We start from the raw sequence: 20,505 nt of genomic DNA on the forward strand, positions 1-20,505 counted from the left end.
TGTTTTGCACACCAAGTGGGCCCAACTCACCCCTGAGTGAGAGGTAGGAGGCTTGCAAAATAGTGTATCTCCCTGTGTCTCTTTTTGTGAATGTAATAAAAATAAATAAATAAATCTCTTCACTGCTCTTGTATTTCTTGTTCTGGGTTTATTATTTGTAACATAATTTTATGCTGCACAGCTGTTGAAACAAGACTTTGAGGTGCAGAGGAAAACAAATGAGGTTTCATCCCTGTTTTTTTTTTTTCCATGCAGGTGCAGGGATTTGCTAGCATAAAAAAACTGGCAAAAAAAGAGGGGTTTAATTAAAGAGGCAGAACAGGAATGGGAAGACACTAAAGTAATAAACTGTCACTTTATATAAACCATTGCTAATGTGTAAACAGCCTACAGATGTAGCAGGATAAGCACAGTGGGCAGCATCTTGGAAAATGAGGAGCTTTTAGTGAGGTTTTCATCTAAGAAAAGGAAATGTGCTCTTGAAGAAGGCCTTAGTGCCTGAAGTGGGAAAGGAATTGCCCTGAACAAGCTGAAAGAAGGTACACTCAAAAGTAAAGTAAACTAGAATATTACAGTGCTGTTCCAGGTATCAGGACCAGGCTTTGGATAGAGGAGATGGTATCTGCATTGTCTGAGCCACTTGGAAGCAATCTTCCTTTGCTTTGCTTTGAAAGTAGATGTGGCTGGATCTTTCTTCATATCTGCTCAGCACACAGTGAGCTGAAGCCCCAGCTGCGGTGTGGGTCCAGGCTGTGTTACAGATAGCAGAGAGGCTGTGTGTTTGACAGCTGCAGTGCTGGCAGGAGAATGCACCTGGGAGACTCAGCAGACCTTTCTGTATCTGTGAGCCTGTCGACAGAAAGTGTTTCTTGTTATCTCTAAATAGGCATTTAGGGAATGGGAATATAATGAAATGGAAATCTTCTGGCTTTTTAAAATACGTAGTCTCTACTTACACTCCAGCTATGCTGTTTTGACATGCTGTGTAATTATAGGCATTATCAAGTAGCTCTTATTTGCATGAATTGAGCAGCTGCAATTCCTCTCATGCAGTGCCATAATTTTCATAATAACTACAGCTGTTGATCCATTTTCCATTACTTTCTACACACCCATCCAGTGCAACTAAATAACAGCCATTCAGGAGCAGCAAATGGGACTTAATTAATAACAGCAACAAGACAGAGAAACATACTCTGTGCTGTTATTGCTCTTGAATTTGAGAATTTTGATACTGGTGGACAAAATTCCAGGGGTTTTTTGAGAACTGTAAGTAGATATTAGTGGAATAGGCATTCTGCCCTCAGTCACTAGATGACAAAAGATGAACATGAGATGGAAATCAGAGATTTGTTTTCTTCTTTGAATAATCTGTTTGAACATTTTATTTTTTAAAAACAAAATGAGTTTGTTGTGGTTGCTTTTAATTCTAGATTTTCAGATACAGTTCTGTTTTTCACAGTCTCTGTTTAAACTACCAAACTGCTTGGTTTCGGCCTGAAATATTTTCTTTTTTTTATCTCTGCCACTTTGTACTACATTAACTATACTGATATAGTTTGAGCAACTCACTTGAACCAAAATGAGAAATGTGGTCTGACAGCATGATACACATTCTCCTAAAGTAGAGGTGTGGACAAGTCCAATTTTAAAATAGTTGAGGTGGTTTAAGATATTACTGATACATTCTTCCTGTAGCGGTTCTTGTGGCTAATTGTCTCACTCTGTTTTAAGCTGGCTCATTTTAAATTGGATTGGGGGGGGCTTGTGTGAACTTTGGCACATTTATTGCTGAAATAAGGACAGTGAAAAAAAGTGAAAGCATCTTAGGTTAGTCCACATTTAATCTGGAGGAAGAGGTCTTCTCAAAACATCTTCTCCAGTCTTAACTGTTCTGTGTGTGGTTGCAATATGGCTCTCCAGAAAAGCAGTATCCTTATAAAGATCATAAACATGTTACTGTGGGGAAAAAAAAATCAGACCCGTCCAGACAAGGGCAAAGTAATTAATTTCCTTTCAGACTTTTTCTGATATGAAAATTGGAAAGATAAAGCTTCTGGCACTAGAATTATTTATCTCAATTATTACTGAAAAACTGGCTAATGTAGAAAGGTGCAAGTATGAAACTTGCTCAGACAGCTAAGCATTTTAGTAAAATTTTCAAGAAATACAGACTTTTTTCAACGTGCCACAGTTGAGCACATGAAGGTGGCTCATGTTTTCTGCTGCCATATGTTAATGTATTTTACAGTTCTGCATGCCACTGGAGCCATTTCAGTGAGGTACAGAAGTGAATGTGATGTTGGATTTAGTGAAGGAATTTTACAAATAATTGAGGTGCCTGCTTTGGGTTCCTTTATGCAGAAACTTGAAGTGTGTCTTGTGCTTACACAATGTGTGAAGGCAAGGATAGCAGATTTGGCAGGATTGGTTGAGGACTTCGGACAGGAAAACAGGAATGGTCGTGGATTGTTGGGCAATTAGCTGACAGACACGGGGAAGAGACAGTTGGTAATGAATCCATTTGTGCAATTAGCAGATCACAATAATCTGTGAGTGTGGTTGCTGCAATGTGCTATGAGATAATAGCCAGAATAACTAACTTTGAATTCTGAGCTGTCTTGTCTTCTATTTCATGCTGGTGCCTGTGAGAAATCTCCTTGGGGTAATGTCTGTGTAGGTCTTTTACATACATCTATGACTTCAAAAATTTGGTCCTACCTCACCTGGCAAATGGACTTCCATTGTATCTGAGTGCTTCTGAGACACAGAGTCTCTTTCCCCCCACCTCCTTTTTCCTCTCTAATGCTGCAGCAGTCCAAGTAGACGTGTGTCTGTGTCCCTGCCTTGTCAATCAAATTTAAAAGTTGGTGTCTTGAGGCAGAGGACGAGAGTGCAGAGATGGAAAACTGCCCATTTCTCATACCATTGATCTCAAAATGGGCTCGTAGGTAGAGACAGCAGTGATTTCCTTTTCTTCTTTAGAAAATAAATTAATGAACTATAATTTCTTCAGCTGTAGTTGATGTTGTGCAGTTAAATTGCACAGGGCCAGTTTCATTACTGTTACAAGTGCTGAGCTAACTATTAACTTATGCTAATAATACTGCATTTATCAAATTTGCCTTCTTTCATTTTAGCGGTGGGTTTTCTGTATTTCTGCGAAATATGTAGGCATGCTTAATATTACATTTTGAGGTGTTAAATATGTTCCATGAAACACTTAGTAAGAGATGAAATGAAATGTTATTAAATAGCTTTTGATGTGTGTGTTCCTGTGATAATTTATGCTTATTTGATTCTACAGATTGTATTTAGTGCATTAAATGCAACATATAGGAAGTCAAAGGAACAGAAGATAATCTAGTCTCTGCATAGATGTAGCTACACTGTGATGAACTTTTCAGTGGTTTCACCTTTCAAAAAGAAGAAGTGGAGGAAGCCATAAAGACTTCAGTATTCTGCAATAAACTTTTTCAAGAATAGGTTTCAAAACATCAGAGCATGGCCCATGAGCTTCTTTGGAAATCCTTTACTCTGTACAAGGATTTGGGCTTTTAATTTTATCAGGAGGGACATTTGGGTGTAAAGATGCCACTGTTTGAAATAAGAGTGCCTCAGGACATAGTAGCATTTTTTATTGGGTAGAGCCTGATAGGAATGTAGCAACATGGGGTTCACATATTCATGAATTATTGCAGAGTCCAGGCTCTCAAAGCACTTTTCATTCATATGACTGTAACATTGCTACACATCATCAGAGAAGAATCAGTAGCCAAATCTGAGTGGGTTCTCTGTAGAAGCCTAAAAGATAAGGGACTAAAATGTGTGTGGTTCAAAAACTGATAGCTGGATAGCCATGGAACCAACCAAGGACTGTTGGTAATAACACACTGTGAGAAAGAACAGGATGTGGGTGGAGAAGGGGCCCATATGGAGGGAGAGCAGCACTTTTCTGGGACAGATGTCCTTGTTCTGGCACAACAGAATAAGCACAACACAGTACAGGGCAAGTGCAGCAATGAGGTTGAGAAATGGACATGCACTGTAGATTAAGACCATCAAAGACCCTTCAAGCCTCCAACATATTTCCAGAAAGATCTATGAATGATAACTAATGAAAGAACTATGCGCGATAACTAATTTGCCTAGAAAGCGAGAAGCTTACCTCCTGAACAGGGTTATCATATCTATAAAAAGGTATCCCCAGAAAGCCTTGGGTGTATGTGCGCCCCAGGACCCAGGATACTCCAGCTGGATCAATGCTGGTGATCTCTCTCTTTCTCCTGCTCTCTTTCTTCTCCCGCTCTCTTTCTTCTCCCGCTCTCTTTCTTCTCCCGCTCTCTTTCTTCTCCCGCTCTCTTTCTTCTCCCGCTCTCTTTCTTCTCCCGCTCTCTTTCTTCTCCCGCTCTCTTTCTTCTCCCGCTCTCTTTCTTCTCCCGCTCTCTTTCTCCCGCTCTCTTTCTTCTCCCGCTCTCTTTCTTCTCCCGCTCTCTTTCTTCTCCCGCTCTCTTTCTTCTCCCGCTCTCTTTCTTCTCCCGCTCTCTTTCTTCTCCCGCTCTCTTTCTTCTCCCGCTCTCTTTCTCCCGCTCTCTTTCTCCCGCTCTCTTTCTCCCGCTCTCTTTCTCCCGCTCTCTTTCTCCCTTTCCCTCTCCCTTTCCCTCTCCCTTTCCCTCTCCCTTTCCCTCTCCCTTTCCCTCTCCCTTTCCCTCTCCCTTTCCCTCTCCCTTTCCCTCTCCCTTTCCCTCTCCCTTTCCTTCCTTTCTCACACTCTTCAATTCATATCTCTCTCTCTTCCCTTTCACCCTACCCCTTATCCAAAACCCACTGCTGTGTGTTTTTGCTGGGAGATCAGGGACTCAAATAACAATGTCCTTGCCAAGTGTGTAAATTATTAATAAAACTCTATAAGCTTCAAGTGCTTGCTGGGTGGCATAGATCACTTTTCTAAACTATATAGAATTTTGGTCTCTATCTTTCTCTCTCTCTCTCTCTCTCTCTCTATATATATATATATATATATATATATATATATATATATATATGTGTGTGTGTGTGTGTGTGTGTGTGTGTATGTTTAAAATCTCCTGCAAATCAATAAATCAGTTGACAATTTTAGAATTCCAATGCAGTCCTACATCACTTCACATTTTTAGAGCCCTGGGGGTTTGTTACTACAAGTTTCTGGTTATGATTTTAATTGTCTCACATTGCCTGCCTTTAAGAAGGCTGTTATTTTTGACATGGTATATTTGACATCTGGTTAAGTAAGCACTGCCAGAAATGGGCTCAAGAGCTTGTGTTATTTGCCTTGTATTTATAGGCTGGTATTGGGTGTCTTTTACCAGTTTTCATTTGGGATTGAATTTTTTGTGTTTACATTCTTTCAGACAGAGGATTTGTAGACAATTCAAATTTACCACTGTTTGATTTTAGTAGAAATTTAAATAACATCAGCAAAGCATGAATTTGAGTTGATGCTTTCTTTCTGAAGTTGTCTTTTTGCAGGGATTTACTTCATTCTAGGTTTTTAAATTTGTTTTGGGTTTGGTTTGGTTTTTTTTGCCTTTGGGAGGCCAAACCATCTTATCCTGGGTACGTGAATTTTTTCTTATCAGCATGTGTCTATGTTTTAGACCACTTGTACCATGCAATCTTACATCCTTTCTGTTGAACAATCCTGTCTGCAGCTGATAAAATGTGCTCCATGGTAATAATAAACAGAGATAGTCCAGATAATGCAAAACTTAGATAAGGCAGATTTTAGAGAATACAGGTCTAGACCCATTCTGATACTTGCTGATACACTGAGCTGGTAATTCACCATAGAGAAGTATTTAAGTTTCAGAGAATTTGAGGAAAAGAGTACAAATGCACTGGAATTCTGCTTTCATCTGCAAACTCGCTAATTCCCAGTTTAGATAAACTGGCATTTGAGGTTTTTGAGTTTGATGCACCATTTCTGATCTTCACTACTATTTTTTTTTCAATATATATATTTATTTATTATCAGATAGCTCCACAAATTGGATAACATAAAGTGTGAGAAGCACTTATATATTCCAGTCTGTTGGTTTTGAGGTGAGGGTATACTGAGCTGTGGCTTCATGAGGACAGAGTGCCTGAACAGCTTCCTTGGATATGGGAGGAGGGTGTCCCTGTTGCGTATTCTCAGCTCACTTCTTATTTCTGGTCTGCCAGGCACCAGTGAAGATACCTGTATGAGTCAATTATCTCACTGAAAAGCAACAGAAAGCCTGGGTTTTTTCTGTTTTTACAGTTAACTAGAGTGACTTGTAAGGTCATATAATATTGGCTGGAGCCAGTGCAAGGGAGGAGCTGAGTCTCTAGGAGATGGGAAAGAACTGTAGGGGGTGAAAATACTATCTACTCCTTTTGGCTCAAGGGAGATGTTAAATACCTTCTGTTTCCTTTGAAGCCACAGCTTTCAAGTGCCTAATTTTGCACTGGATCAGCTTCCAGAAAATGTCTTCCTGTGTCCCAGTTATCTCTTTCATATTTCAGCCCTGTGATTGCTATTGAAGGACTACAGAAAGAACTCTTCCTCGCTGTATCACTCCAAGGAGCAGTATAGTTAACCTTGTAGATCTCTGAAGGGTAATCGTCCACATCAGGGTTACTGTTCATTGAAATTACCAATGTTTCTGAAATAACTCAATTTCCCTGGGTGTAAGCAGACGTTGTGTGGATCTCAACCTACTTTCACTGTAAACATTGCCTTCAAAACTGCAATTTCCAGTCTTCCTCTTTAGCCTTCAGTTTTATTTTTGTCTCTGATCCAAAGCAACCCAAGGTCTTAGTGAAGATTTAGAGCCCTGCAGGCTGGACCTCTGTGTTCCTCTTCCTTCCAGATTTATGCAAAATTGTGTGAATTAAGTCTGTAAACTGTTTGAACTTGTTAACCTTGGTGGCTTCAGCTTCCTACTTCCTGGATTCTATAGTCAGTAAGAAATTAATTACTCTGTTGTGATTTGGCAGTCTCAGTAAGAATAAATCAAATAGTAAATTCTTATGTTAAATAGATTCCTATTGTGCTTAAAGTTGTGTGTGTAAGAACTTCTGCTGTGTCCATGGTCTGTTACTAGGTGTTATATTCCAGTCCTGTTTTGTGTTCTGTTGATTCATGTTCATAAACAAAAAGCAAATATATAGACTGAGGAAACCCCAATAATTTAAATCAGCATGGATTTGCATATGTGTGAAATAGACAATGATTGTAAATAAAAACATAGTAGGGGAAATTATACTTTTGGCAATAATTGGTCACACTCTTAGGCATATTTGTGGGATCTGTTACAGTTTGCTGAAAATGGGCCTGCCTCTACTCTAGGTAGTCTGAACATGACATCAGTGATCTGAAGTTGGTTTGAGATCCCCATCAGTATAATTAAGACTCTATATTAAAAAGTAAAGAGGAGAAGCTGCGTAAATGCAGGATTTTAATGTTAAATTATCTATCTCATTTATGCCTTTTTGAGTTATATAATTGTGCTCCTCCCCTCCCTCCCAAACAAATCTCTGAAGATGTGTATCATATCTGGAAAACTTAGGTCACAGTCACTGTGATAATTTTAAAAAACCCAAACCACGACAGTCAGTATTTTTTTGTTTGAAATTAACATGGTATCCTGACAGAGTGGCAACATTCCATTATAATTGAATCACCATTTCAACTAAGTATATGATCTCTCTTTGCTTGAGTCAGAAATTGTGTAGGAAGTGCAAATGCAGCATTGGTAGCACCGTGTGCAGAGACAGCTGAATTTCAAAGCGTGTCTTGTTACCCTGTGTCTTGTGAAGGGCTGCTAGTGTGATGTTACCTTGTATTTTAAATTCTTTAGTGCTGTGAGTTGCAGAAACCTGATACATCGAATCCATCATAAAGTATTAGAGCAGCTTGAATATTGCATTCTCCTGACTGATGTCAAGAAATGCTGTTCCTTTCCAGTCAGCTGAATTCAGGCAATTGAGGTGATCCTTGTGTTTTTGACATTTTAGATGCCAAGCTCAGCCACTGTTGGGAAGCCCCTCCTCCCCTTTGTGTATCAGCACTAGAGATGAGCAGAAAATGTGATTGAAATGTTCCTGCCTTAAGAGACTCTTGAATTTGGTCTGGGAGAATTTTGTTCTGCATTCTGTGATTTTGTTAAACATACATGATGAAAATAAAGATATGGGAAGCCAAAGTTATAAACATGGTTTGCATATGCTGCATGAAAGTGTGCACATAATTTAAAAAAATAATATTTCCTATTTGGAAAAAAGCTCCACTGTACTTTTTTTATTTCTACAGGAATACTGCTATTTAAATTTGACTAAAAATTTATAATCAAGCACCTTGCCTCCAGGTGGTCTTTTTCATCAGAGAATCTGATAAAATATCACTGGATCTTTCCTCACAGAAATTTTTACTTTAGTTTAAAAGGTATTTCTGTTGTTGAAAATGTTTGCTTGAACAGAATCCAGATATCTCTAGTTTCTTTTTTAGGAAGGAAAGACTCATGTAACATTTCAGATTTCCAGCATGAGTAATATTTCTGTGAGCATTATTTTGGCATTCACTTATTTGTGTACAGAAGCTTTGGCAGCCTCTAAAGAATAGCTTAAACCTGCTTCATGGGTAAGGCCCAAGTGCTATGACAAGATGTAAACTGCTCTGAAAATAATTGTATGGTAACTGAGGTGCCTGGGACCCACTGACACCAGGGTAATTCAAATATAGTCATAACTGGGAATTCGAAGAAGAGAGTGTTAATAATATATTGGCCATTAGCAGGGGAGGAGAAATAGGGCAGTAGCCCATGGATTGCTGTTGTACATCTGCTGGTAGTAAGGAGGATCCAGGCACTGCATCTTGAATGATGGGACATCAGTCCAACTTTATGGCTCTGGTTGATTCATGCAATTTTTAGAGTTTATACTTTACACTTCTGGGGAATTAGAGCTCCCCAGTGTAACTATCTGCTTTATTGTCTAGGCTCTATGTGTTCTTAAGTTGTGATCTGGGCCCTGTGTGTGTTCAATAAGCCTTTGTAAAACCATGCTGCTCCTCGCCAGTGTGCACACAGGGGGTGTTAAACAGGTCCAAGGCAGCACCTGTGGACAGGGCAGTCTTTATTGCCATCTGTGTAATTGTAAACGTTTGTCTCTCCTGCCTAAGAAAGGCCTTTTAATTTATTTTTTCTGCTGTTTTTTGAAACTACTTACCTCACTTGGATGCTTAGGCACAAGATGGATTGAGGGCTTGATGTTTGGCCCACACAGCTTTTATGTCACATTGCTGATTGAGAAGAGGCCACCCAATGTGTGTGTGCAGCACACAGGGCCTGGCTGCATGAGCTCTCTGGCCAGCCCTATCCCCATCTCCACCAAGTCCTCCTGCATGGTGCTGCCCACCTCCAGCACCATGGTGGGGATGGAACCTGTGGGCATTGCATGGGGAGCCTAAAGAAGTATCATCCTGGAAAATGGGGCAGATTCACCTTGTGGTTTGGCCAAATAATTTTCTTTCTTGTCAGTTTATTGAAAAATGACTGTGAAAGGGAAAACAAAATAAAAAGACTCATCTTACTTCTTTTGATACTGCTAGTGGAGTTTAATCAGTCATGCTTTTTTTGGGCCCTTATTTCTTGCCTTGTGATCTGCCATCTAATTCAATTTTTCATTCCTGCTGCAGAAAATGTCTTTCTGCAATTTCCAATACCCAGCTTCATTTATCCCTTTTAGAAGAAATGTAGCTTTTCATAGCATGCTTTTTTCTCTCTGGCTTCTGTGAAGCCATGGGTGAGAAAGTGTCAAGCCCGAGGTAACAAATTCGATTGAAACCCCCTAATCAAGGTCTGCTGTGTGAGCCTCCATCTGTAACTGACTCCTGGGAGATCTGGTCCAGAATGAGATTGAAAGTCTGTGTGGATGGCAGCCGGTGTGACAGCAGACATCACCTGCAGGAGGCTTTGGGGGGACCTTACCTACCTTGTTTTGATTGACACTGTGCTACTTGCCTTGCAGGGAATTAGCAGCCATCTTTCCCTGTGTTTCATTCTTTTTATTATCCCTCTCTCAAACTAACGATCTTTCTGGCCCTTTTTAAGCCCCTCTCCTTAGATCAGGGAATTGTTTTAGAAATAGACCCTATTTTACTTCTCTGGTTGTTTTTACATAGTCATGTCTAGACCTGTTAATCTGGGTCTTGCCAGGGCACTCTCCCAGAGGGTCTTCTCTGCTGCCTTACTGAGCTCCTTCGTGCTGTTGATAGGCTTTATCTTGATTTTTCTCAGTGCAGACTTTGCTTTTGATGAGATGCTCTTTTTTGGGGGACATGCAGTTCTCTGTGTCTGCCTATTAGTATTTAATTCTGGTTATCCGGATCTTTTTCTAGTAACAGTGTATTTTTTGTGCTTCTTCCCTGGAATGGCTTCCTTTAGAATCGGTAATCTTGCAGCCTTTTTTGAGTTGACTTTGTTGATTTTGGAGGCTCCTCTTACATTGAATATCCCAATATTTGGGCAATAGGTGGTGGTTATCCACACTTTAAGTTCCTGCTTATTCCTAGATACCACATTCCTCTTAAAATGGTTCATGTCCATGTAGCAATTTCTGCACTGATGTCCCAGTGTTCCAACTCTTCCTCTAACCCTTGTTGTTGCTACATACTCCATTTTTTAGATTCAGGACTCACTTTTCAGAACTTTAGCATCAGCCAAATGTTTTGGGCTTATAGATGAAAGTGTGACTTTGTCATTCATTCTTCTGCATTTCATTTGACCCTGGGTGATGTGAGAAAACGTGATAGAGTCACATTAAAAGTGGCTATTTTAAGGCCTCCTTTGAAGAATGCAATTCTCATTGTTTAGGTCCTCTTGCTCCCCTCTGGGAAGTGCCCTCAGGTTTCCCAGGCAACTCAGAAGAGTGTTAACTCTTATTAAAAAAAAAATACTTCTGTAATTAGGAGTCTATTTACTTGATCTGATTTTTACCCTGATCCTTAGAGTTGGAAAGTCTTGACTGGAGGACAGCAAAGGTAGGAGGTAAAGGCAGTATGTGCTAGGGAGACATGAGAGATTTTTCTGGGCTACTTTATGTAAAGTTTGATTCTTAGCTTTTGCGGTGAGTGGGGGGAAAATGGATGCACAAAGAGTGTTACAAAATAATTCAGTAACTATAAATAAAAGTCCATATAGTCTCTGTAAAGCAATTTGAAAAGAGCTGTGAGAAAAGCAAGCTTTTGTGTTAGTTAAATTTCTTAGGATGGCATCAAGCCTACTCCTTTGACACTGCGATTTAGAGTGTGCCTAGAACACTCTGTGCTTGGGAGGCTTGATAGGATTTTTTGTTGTTTTGCTTCTTGGGAATCATTTTAATTTATTTAAACCTCAAATAAAGAAGGTATACTGTTTTGTGATTTTAATTGGTGGAGTGTTTTTAAATCAAGGGAAAGGATTTGCATGGGGTGACTTTCTGATGGGCTTGTTAAAATAGTAGCTGGACCTACTTCTTTCCATTGCTGTCTTGTAGAAAATGTTATGGATTAAAGCTGATAAACAGGAAAGATTATTAGTGTGCACAGTCTTCTTTTAGCCTATTGAAACTTAGAATTGCAGAGCATCTTTTAGCAACAGTATCTAAGATAAGCATAAGGCATGCAGTTCCCCCAGACTATCATTAAACTATTTTGTCTTCATTTTTATGTTCTTAGTAGTTACCATTTAGTCATCTGTCAAGTGAATATCTGTGACTAAAGGATTTTCAGAAAGACCAAACATTTGGGAGGGTTTGCTTTTATGATGCCATAGTGGTCTGCATAGACCATCACCACAAGCATGTAATACAAATCCATACTTTCATCAGTTTTACAGTGTTTTCACTTTGGAAGTCTCACTTTGTGCTGTTGCAGGTCTGAAGTAGCAACTGCTGCAATATCTAATTGCCTTATTATTTCTCTGCGTAGGGCAGGAACATGAGAAGCTTTTAGTGAGAAAGAAGATATGGGAGAGATGCAGAGGGAATTAATACTAGCAAGCTGTGTTGGGAAAGCATGTAACTGTTATGGCTTGCCAATATTCAGTGCATTGCTCCAGTTCAAAAATCTGCTAAATAGAATTAGCAAGGAGTTACTGATTAAAAGTTTAATCTGTGTCTTTTCGGTTCTTTAAACCCTAGCTAATTAATCAAGTGAGATTGAAAGATAAGTGAAATTATTTCTAACTCTTCTCAGGATTAATCCACTTGTTAACATTTTTAGAGAACTAGGGTGGGGCTTTTTGGTAAGAGAGGGTGTAGGAAGATGACTTTCAGAAAAATCTGTAGCCATTTTGTGTTGATAATCCCCTTACAGAGTATCTAGGTAATTATTTGATGGTGTAGTGATAAAGAGGCTGCCCAGACAATCCACTGGATAGGCAGATAGGGATCATTTAGTCCCAGCTTGCTTTTTGGAGGAGGCTGTCTTATTCTTAAGGGTCTAATTCTAAAAACATCTGTCATGAAAATTGAAGTAAGGACTGGAAGCTGCTAATCAGCAACTTTGCTGACTGGCTAAATTATTTTAGTGTAGTGCTGCATATTTCTTCTGCAGAATATTCTTCCCACAGTACCTTGCTGCTTCAAAATTTATTTTTACTGCAAAAATGACTGGTTCATACATTTGTTGTTTTAAATGAGTTTCTGTAATAACTGTGGAAGGCTTGTGTATTGGAATATTGAACAAGGCTTACAGAAGACAAGATGTCACTACCAGAACACAATGTTGTCATGTAATTAACTTTTTGGTGTTTAGGTTTCCAGGTCAGGTCTCTGCAGGCACAGACTGCAGCCTTACCTTTAGTCATTTCAGGCTTTCTGTGGCTTTGTGAAAATATCAAGGCAGTAGTTCATATTCAGATTGTGTTTTCAATGTTGTACTCAGGAATTACTTCTGTTGTTAAACATTCTGGAGAAGGTAGGGATTAGTTTTGCAGCAATTGCCAATAAGCATTTATATATAATGCCTGAAGAATTTGTATCTTATTGCTAAGGAAGTTCTGTAGTTTCTTACACATGCTTTAATATCTGTCTTTCCATGGTGGGGAGAACAGCTATAGGACATATTAAATGAGAAGGTGCATGATATCTGGTGTATCTTTCTGACTCTGAGATTTGGAATATGGATACCAGAGGTGGATTGAGCACCAGGTACAAGTTAAACCTTGCAAATCCAAATGCCATGCTAAAGAAAACTGGGAGAAGGCAGTGAGCTTGGAGGATTCCAAAACCCTTGATATGTGCTACATTAACTATTTAAAGTAGTGTGAAGTTCCACAGTGCTTGACTGCTTATCTTTGTGATTATCTTTGCCCAAACCTCAGGCTGACAGCATTTGCAGTCTCAATTAATTGCTCCTTATGGTCCAGCTTTCAGAACTGCCACTTGCCTGTGGCATGATCCCTTAGTATCCCTGCCTGAGTCAAGGAACTGAAGCTACAGAATTATCTGGGTGCATTTGCAGAAAAGGTGATGTTTCTCTCTTATGGAATTGCTTTCACATCCAACTACCCATTTCTGCCTTATCCAAATATTTATTGCATTTCAGCCATTCACTTTAAAGCTGCTTTTTTTTTCCTATTTAAGAAGCTTAAAATGCAGCCTAGAAAAGATTACTTGATTTATGTGGTGCACTGAACCAACCTGAAATAAAGAACTTCTGTTTAATCTAAAATCAAGGCTTTTGCTGCACAGATAAAAGAACAGTAGTTTATCCCTTGCTCTGATGCTACAAATTCAACAACCACAACTCTCTCTTGCTTTCTTTTAATGTATTGTAACAGTTTAGTTGACTAAAAACATACCATCACTGCATATGTTCAGCAGCACTTTGTATGTAAGAGCAGCACTTTATTTTTGCTGGATTTTGTGTGCCTCAGCAAGAGAAGTGAGATCAGATTACAGATAGTAGCTGTGTAACTGCTGCCTGAGTCCCATTCACATGCTTCAGGAACCCACCATCACTACTGGGACCTGCTCTGTCTGTGCCCTGGGATGCTGAGGACAATGGAGTGAGATTATGAGGAGCAATTTGCTCATGAAGTGGTGGGACTGGGATTGTATTTTTAATGTTGAGAAGGTGCAACTGCAAAACAGGGAAGAAGTGGACAATGGACTGGCTTTCTTGCTCACTTAAGGTCCAGCATGCATGTGAGAGCTACTGCTGTTGTGAGTTGTCCTGGTAGCACTCACCAAGAAGAGTTACAAAATCCTAAACCAGTTACACATGAGCTTTTGTCCACTTGCCAGCAAGATCATTAAATTCTCATGTCCACCTGGCAAAGGAAGTTCAATTTGCATGATAAACACCGTCTGCAGATAATGTCATACCTGACCTCTCAACAAACTCTTGAACTTGCACTCCCCAGCAGTGTGTATTTTAAAAAGCTCTTTTGGCCATGTGTCAGCATAACACTGCTGTTACTTAATTTTAAAAGAGTTAATTAAGCTGATGCTATAGTGATGAGTGTATTAGAAAGGCATACATGTTGGGCAGAGTATGGCAGCATTGTACATCAACTTTGTTCTTCTGTTCTTTGCTGGTTAAAACAAGTGTTTGACTCTTGATAACCTTCCTTCTGTTACCATTTTCCTGGTAGTTTCCTTTTTTTCTTTAATAGCTCTCTTTTCCTGTGCCTGCAATAGTTGTGCTTGTGGTTTGGGTGGTATTTTGGGTTTGTATGGCAAAGTTTTGGTAGCAGGGGGTCTGCAGGGGTAGCTGTAGGTAACAACTTCTGTGAGAAGCTGCCAGAAGCTTCCCCCATGTTGAGTAGAGCCAATGCCAGCTGGTTCCAAGATGGACATGCTGCTGGCCAAGGCTGATCCAAACAGGAATAATAGTAATGGCTCTGTGATAGCATATCTGAAAAGGAGAGAAAAGTTACTGCACTGTTGTAATGGTGGCCAGAGAAGAGCAGGGTGAGAACATGTCAGAGGAACTGCCCTGCAGACACCAAGAAGGAGGAAGAAGAGGGAAGGAGGTGCTTCAGGTGCCAGAGCTGAGATTCCCCTGCAGACCATGGTGAGGCAGCTGTGCCCCTGTAGCATGTGGACGACCATGGGGATGCAAAGTTCTACCTGCAGCCCCTGGAGAAGACCCACACCAGAGCAGGTGAATCCTCAAGAGAGGTCTGTGAACCTGTGAGAGGTTCATGCTGGAGCAGGGTCCTGCAGGACACCTGTGGAGAGAGGAGCCCATGCTGGAGCAGGTTTTCTGGTAGGACTTGTGGACCCACACTGGAAGAGGCTGCTCTAGAAGAAAGGCATCCTGTGGAAGAGTGAATCACACTGGAGAAGTTTGCAGAGAACTGTCTCTGTGTGAGGAGTCCCACCCTGGAGCTGAGGAAGGACTCCTCTCCCTGAGCAGTGGCAGAAACAGCACTTGATGAACTGACCATAACCCCCACTTCCCATCTCCCTGTGCCAAAGTGATGTGTGGCTGACTGTAGATATTGCTTTTTATCTTTATGGGTGTCCTGCACTATTTTTTGCAAAATATGTAGTTCTACTTGAAGATTTATTATTATTTCTGTAACTCTTACTCTACAGCATGCTAAAATCATGGATGTTTTTTAATTGGACCCCAAGGCCTTTGACTCTTGTTTTTAGAGAAGTTTCCACTTTATGTTGGTTCAATCACTTTGCAGATAGGCATTACTGAAATTTATGGAAGAATGTAGCAGATTTTGTGAGGGAACTTACTGTGACCCAAAGACATAGGCTCTGTTTGTTATTTATATTAATATTGGTAGTTTGAGAGCAGGATGCCAAAGTATTTGTGGGGGAGATTAAAGTCATCTCCTGCAGTTCTGGCTGCCATGTCAGGGCACAGCCATAGCTGGGGACCAGGTGCTGCAGCACTGCGTGATGCCAGCTGCCTCCCTCCATGGAGTGCCAGTCCATGCCAGCTAAAGGGGGAGGATGGGAAGTCAGAAGCTGTGTCCTTATGTGACACTGGGAGTCAAGCAGGGCATGGGAGCAAAATTCAGGTTGCTGGCAACACATATAATGTTTTAGGTGTCTTTTTTCCCTATAGTGGCTTTCAAAAGCGTAGTTGTAGGAGCTTTTAAAAAGCATAAAATAGAGGGTGGTATCTGTCCCTCCCTAGTAAACTTGACTAATACCTTTGCCTTGTCAAAATGCTGAATATAACTCAAACCTTGAAGTCCAGGAAATTATGAGGTAAGGGCCAGCACAGATCTTAATCACAGATCTTCCTTATGCCAAGGAACTGATTATACCCATTGGAACAGCTCAGTAACATTAGCATTTATAATAAGCAGGTATGAAAAACTGAGAAAGTATATTTTTGTTCGCATTTTCAGCTTTTATTGTATATGCTCTTGCTTCAAGTAGCTGGGAAATACTTTAGCAAAGGAAAGCATGGCTGTTAGCTCACAGCAAGTGCTGCCTTTGGGGGAGCAAGTGTACCTTTATAAGTGTGGCATTTGTTAGGCTGCAATGTTAATGACAAGGTTTCTTCTCACGTGCATTGCCAGTGATGTGATAAGATGCGATGTGACAGTCAGTTGTTTGTGGGTGCAATGAGATGTCACAGAATGGAGGAATCCTCAGATCAAAGGGGGAGGATTTGTAACATTCAGTACAGCTGAGAACATTTTAAAATGTACAGCAGCAACATTTGCTGTAGCTCGTTTGCTTTAGATGACTAACACAAAATTGGATGTGGCCCATGGTGACTGTACTTTCTTCCTAGGGTGGTTGTAGTGTTTGTAACATGGAAATAAAAGGTTCTCAAAGAAGGTTTCAGCTGCACTTTGGGGCTTATATTACCTTAACCTCTTATTTCTAATTTAAATTGTGAGGATTTTGCTACCCTTTACATTTCTGAAGGATGTTCCCCTGCTTACTGTAAGGTCTTTTGTCACTTTGTACAATAGTTACATTGAATAAATATTTTTTCAGTACTGTCATGCAACAGATTTTCTTTATTAAGGCGGGAAGGCATATGTGTAGGAGTCTAGCCATGTGACCTTCCCCTGTGATACAGGGGACCCAGATTTTAATTCATTCAATGTGAAAGACAAAAACAAGCATAGTGTTGAAATCAGGGTTAATTTTGTATTCATCTACTACTCTGTCTCAGACAGGGCCAGTACTAGTTGAAGAAGGTATAAACAGCTCAGCAATAGTGCTTTGGTCTTTCCAGCTTTTTCCTGTCTGCCTCTTTCTGTTAAGTAATGCTTGATGTGCTTTTCTTACATAAATTCTTTTAATGGGAGATCAGATCTGTCATGTCTCAGAAGGTAGACTCAATTCCTTTCATACAATAAAAAGGGAAATATGTATGCGAGGCTGCAGCTGGTGGTGTTCAGAGGCTGATCCCAGGCTGGCTTGGCAGCTGCTTCCGCCTCTTCAGACATGAGCTCAGGTCTCCATTGCTTCCTGGGGCATGGGGACTGCAAGTGAGTGATAAATCTAACAGAGAGCATGATGGGTGGTTTCTGTAAGCAATGGTGTGACTTCAGGAGAGGATTCATAGTTAAAAAGTCTGAAAAAACAAAAATCCCTTCCATAAGCCTGAAGGCAGTCCAGTACTACGGTTATATCTTCAACTGACTACCACTTATCTCAGTATTTTCTGTGGAGCTTGTTCAAAGGAGCCTTGTGGGAAGAGATGAACCCCAGGGAGGTTCTGGAAGCTGCAGCCTCACGGTCTCTCTGTGGGTGAAGCTGTCAGTGGTTTACTTTACTTTCACTGTGTTTGGTTCAGTTTTCTCTGAGGGGGGCGAAGACTCTGCAGGGAAACAGAGCCCTTCCCACATACTAAACGTTATCTGAAACAATCTTAGATTCAATATACAAGTGCAACTTGGCCTCTCTGACCCAGGGTGCCTGTCCTGTGAGACTGTCTACAGGTTGTCTAGCATCAGATGCCCAGCTGCCTATGACCTTTTATTTTCTAGTGCCTCACATTACTCGGCACAGCTAGAATTAAACCCTTAATAACATTTTCATTAGTGCTTTTCCAGTGAGACACTGGGTGTGAGCAAATTGCAGAGTAAGCTGAGCCAGTGAAGGAGTTCTGGAATACTTGCAAAATCATTCTTTTGAGAAAAGAGACCTGAGCTCCCTGGGATTTGCTGGGTCTGGAAGCACTTGATAATGTTAGCTTAAAGCCTTTCCTCCCCTGCAATACTCTGCTTTCTTCCTTTTGTCACACAGCCTTCCCCTGCTATCTCTACAAAAAGGCTTTCATGCAATCTGGCCCGTCAGCTGTTGCTTTTGTGCATTGTGCTGGATCTGGGATAAAGCGTAAGCTCTTCAATTCTGATGCTGTACAGTGTGGCATGAATGCTGATGGTGCTCTGGTTAAGAATAAGGCAACCAAGCAAATGTACAATTAACAATAACTAAGCAGATGTGAGAACAGTGAGTTCCTAGAAGTAGTTGCATTTTCCTTTTCTTTCCCCTTTCAAAGCTGCTCACCTCGGTATTTTCACTGTCAAAAACTGCATGGTTAGGAAACAGACTTGTGTGTAGACATCAGTATTACAAGATTTGTCTTCAAAAAGCCAATTAGTGCTTGAAGTAGCAGCTAATCTACTTCACAAATGTAATTCCCATCCTTTGCCTTACAATCAGCAGCAAGCGACCACACTGCTGAGCATCACTTTGAGAAAGAGCAAGCACTGGTCTGTTCCTGTACATCTTTTCTATGTGTTTCTATTTCTAGAGGTTTTTTCCACTAACCTAACGTGTGTCAGTGTGACCACTGTGTGAAGACAGAACAATCTGCTGCAGCAGAGCTCCTCCAGGGAGATAGCTTAATGAGCCCTAGGATGAGTTCTTAAGTAAAGGAGGTGAGAAGCTGTAGAAAAGAAGCATAGAAAAGAAAGATGTGACATCTTTGGAAAGAGTAATATTACTTACCTTGTAGAGGGGATTAATTCTATTACACATTGTAGACATAAATAGAAAGTAATTCTCTTGTGCATTGTGAGCCATAAATTGAGCATCCATCCAGATTTCCCTTTCTGTAATGAACAATTAGAAATCAAACTCACATGGATCTCTAAAATACAGAACCAAAAAGCCCCACCCATGCTATAATCAGCACAGTGCTGACAGAACCTTCCCAGTTCAGATCAGTACTAAGACTTCATCCATCCTCTTGAGAAATGTTTTGTGCATTAGTTTGCTTGGGTTTTACCCAATACCTGTTTGGTTTATGAATAAATTAGCAAGGCAGCTTTGCACTGTGAATAAATGTATCATGTCCTGTGCAGCTCTGTTTTCAACACTTTTTAGAACTGACTAGGTGTATCAGTATGGGCACTGAGAATCTTTACTTGTAGCAGCATCTGTATCTAATTTTGAGAAGGGCCAAAAGCTGCAGTTAGGGCACCATGTGAGGTAAAAATTAAGAAACTCCATCTCCGGCTGTAATGAGCACGCTGTCAAGTTGTATCTGCCTTTGGAAGCAGAGGGAAGGAGAAAGCAGAAAATGAAGGGCTATCGAACTGAAAACAAAAGGCAGTGCATGGATTGACCTCTGTGTGTTCTTCATTGACAGGTTGATGACGCCTGGAAGTGAAATTCGGTTTGTCCACAAGCACATGGGCCTGGTGCCAGGCTGGGGAGGAGGTGCCCGGCTGGTGCGGATCGTGGGCAGCGGGGCAGCCCTGCAGCTGCTGGGCGGGGCTGCGGGGGTGGACCCCGAGAGAGCGCTGAGCCTGGGGCTCTCCGAGCGCACGCTGCCGGCCCCTGATGAAAGCAGAGCCCTGGCAGAGGCCCGCGCCTGGCTGAGTCAGTACACAGACGGTCCGGCCACGGTCATTCGGGCTGTGAAAAAGGTGGTGACAGCAGGAAGAGAGCTCCCGCTGGAAGCTGCCCTAAGGACAGAGAAGGACATTTTTGGAACTGTGTGGGGTGGACCTGCCAATTTGCAGGCATTGGTTAGAAGACCAAAACATAAATGATGGTTTATGCATAAGAAATGGGCTTGACTTTTTTACAAGCAAGGCTTTCAGTAAAGCAGCTGTTAAGCTGAATCATTTAAGGACTTGTCCATTTAAAATGGCATTAACATTCCTGCCATTTAGGTCAGGCAGGCATATTTGGTGTGCAACCACAGAGAAATCCCAGGCAGATTCTCTACTGTCCTAATCATCCACTGAATCGAGATTAGTGAAATTACTATGTAAAGGTAAATACTGTGCTGAAAATAGAACAATAATTCATTTGGAATGAGGCTGAAGATTATTTTATTTTGTGTTTTGTTTTGTTTTTTGACTAGTATGGAAATTAATTACTTGAAAGATATGAGGTTTATTCATTTGCAGAACAGGTGCATCTAAAGCTGCAAAATATGAGTTCCCCAACATGAGACCAGTGTCTTTAAGCAGCTTGGAAAAGACGATTACTAGTGGGAGGATAGCTTTTATTTTTTTACTCTAGTTAGTTCTTTGTGTGATTGCTGAGAAAGTATCCTTCAATTTTAAT

At 40.7% G+C, this 20,505-nt stretch overlaps 1 protein-coding gene across 11 annotated transcripts in view; it reads left to right on the forward strand.

The window, feature by feature from the left end:
* The window catches only part of ECHDC1 (ethylmalonyl-CoA decarboxylase 1), a 40,584-nt gene extending 20,334 nt beyond the window's left edge, over positions 1-20,250 (forward strand). For all 11 annotated transcript variants that reach the window (XM_059842152.1, XM_059842144.1, XM_059842142.1 and 8 more), the window contains one exon: positions 19,577-20,250. In XM_059842152.1, coding sequence (XP_059698135.1) covers positions 19,577-19,982 — 406 coding nt within the window. In that variant the 3' untranslated portion in view covers positions 19,983-20,250. The remainder of the gene's footprint in view (positions 1-19,576) is intronic.
* The last annotated feature ends 255 nt before the right edge of the window (positions 20,251-20,505 follow it).

The sequence above is a fragment of the Haemorhous mexicanus genome, chromosome 3 (genome assembly GCF_027477595.1).
Source record: "Haemorhous mexicanus isolate bHaeMex1 chromosome 3, bHaeMex1.pri, whole genome shotgun sequence".
NCBI classification, from domain to species: Eukaryota; Metazoa; Chordata; class Aves; order Passeriformes; family Fringillidae; genus Haemorhous; species Haemorhous mexicanus.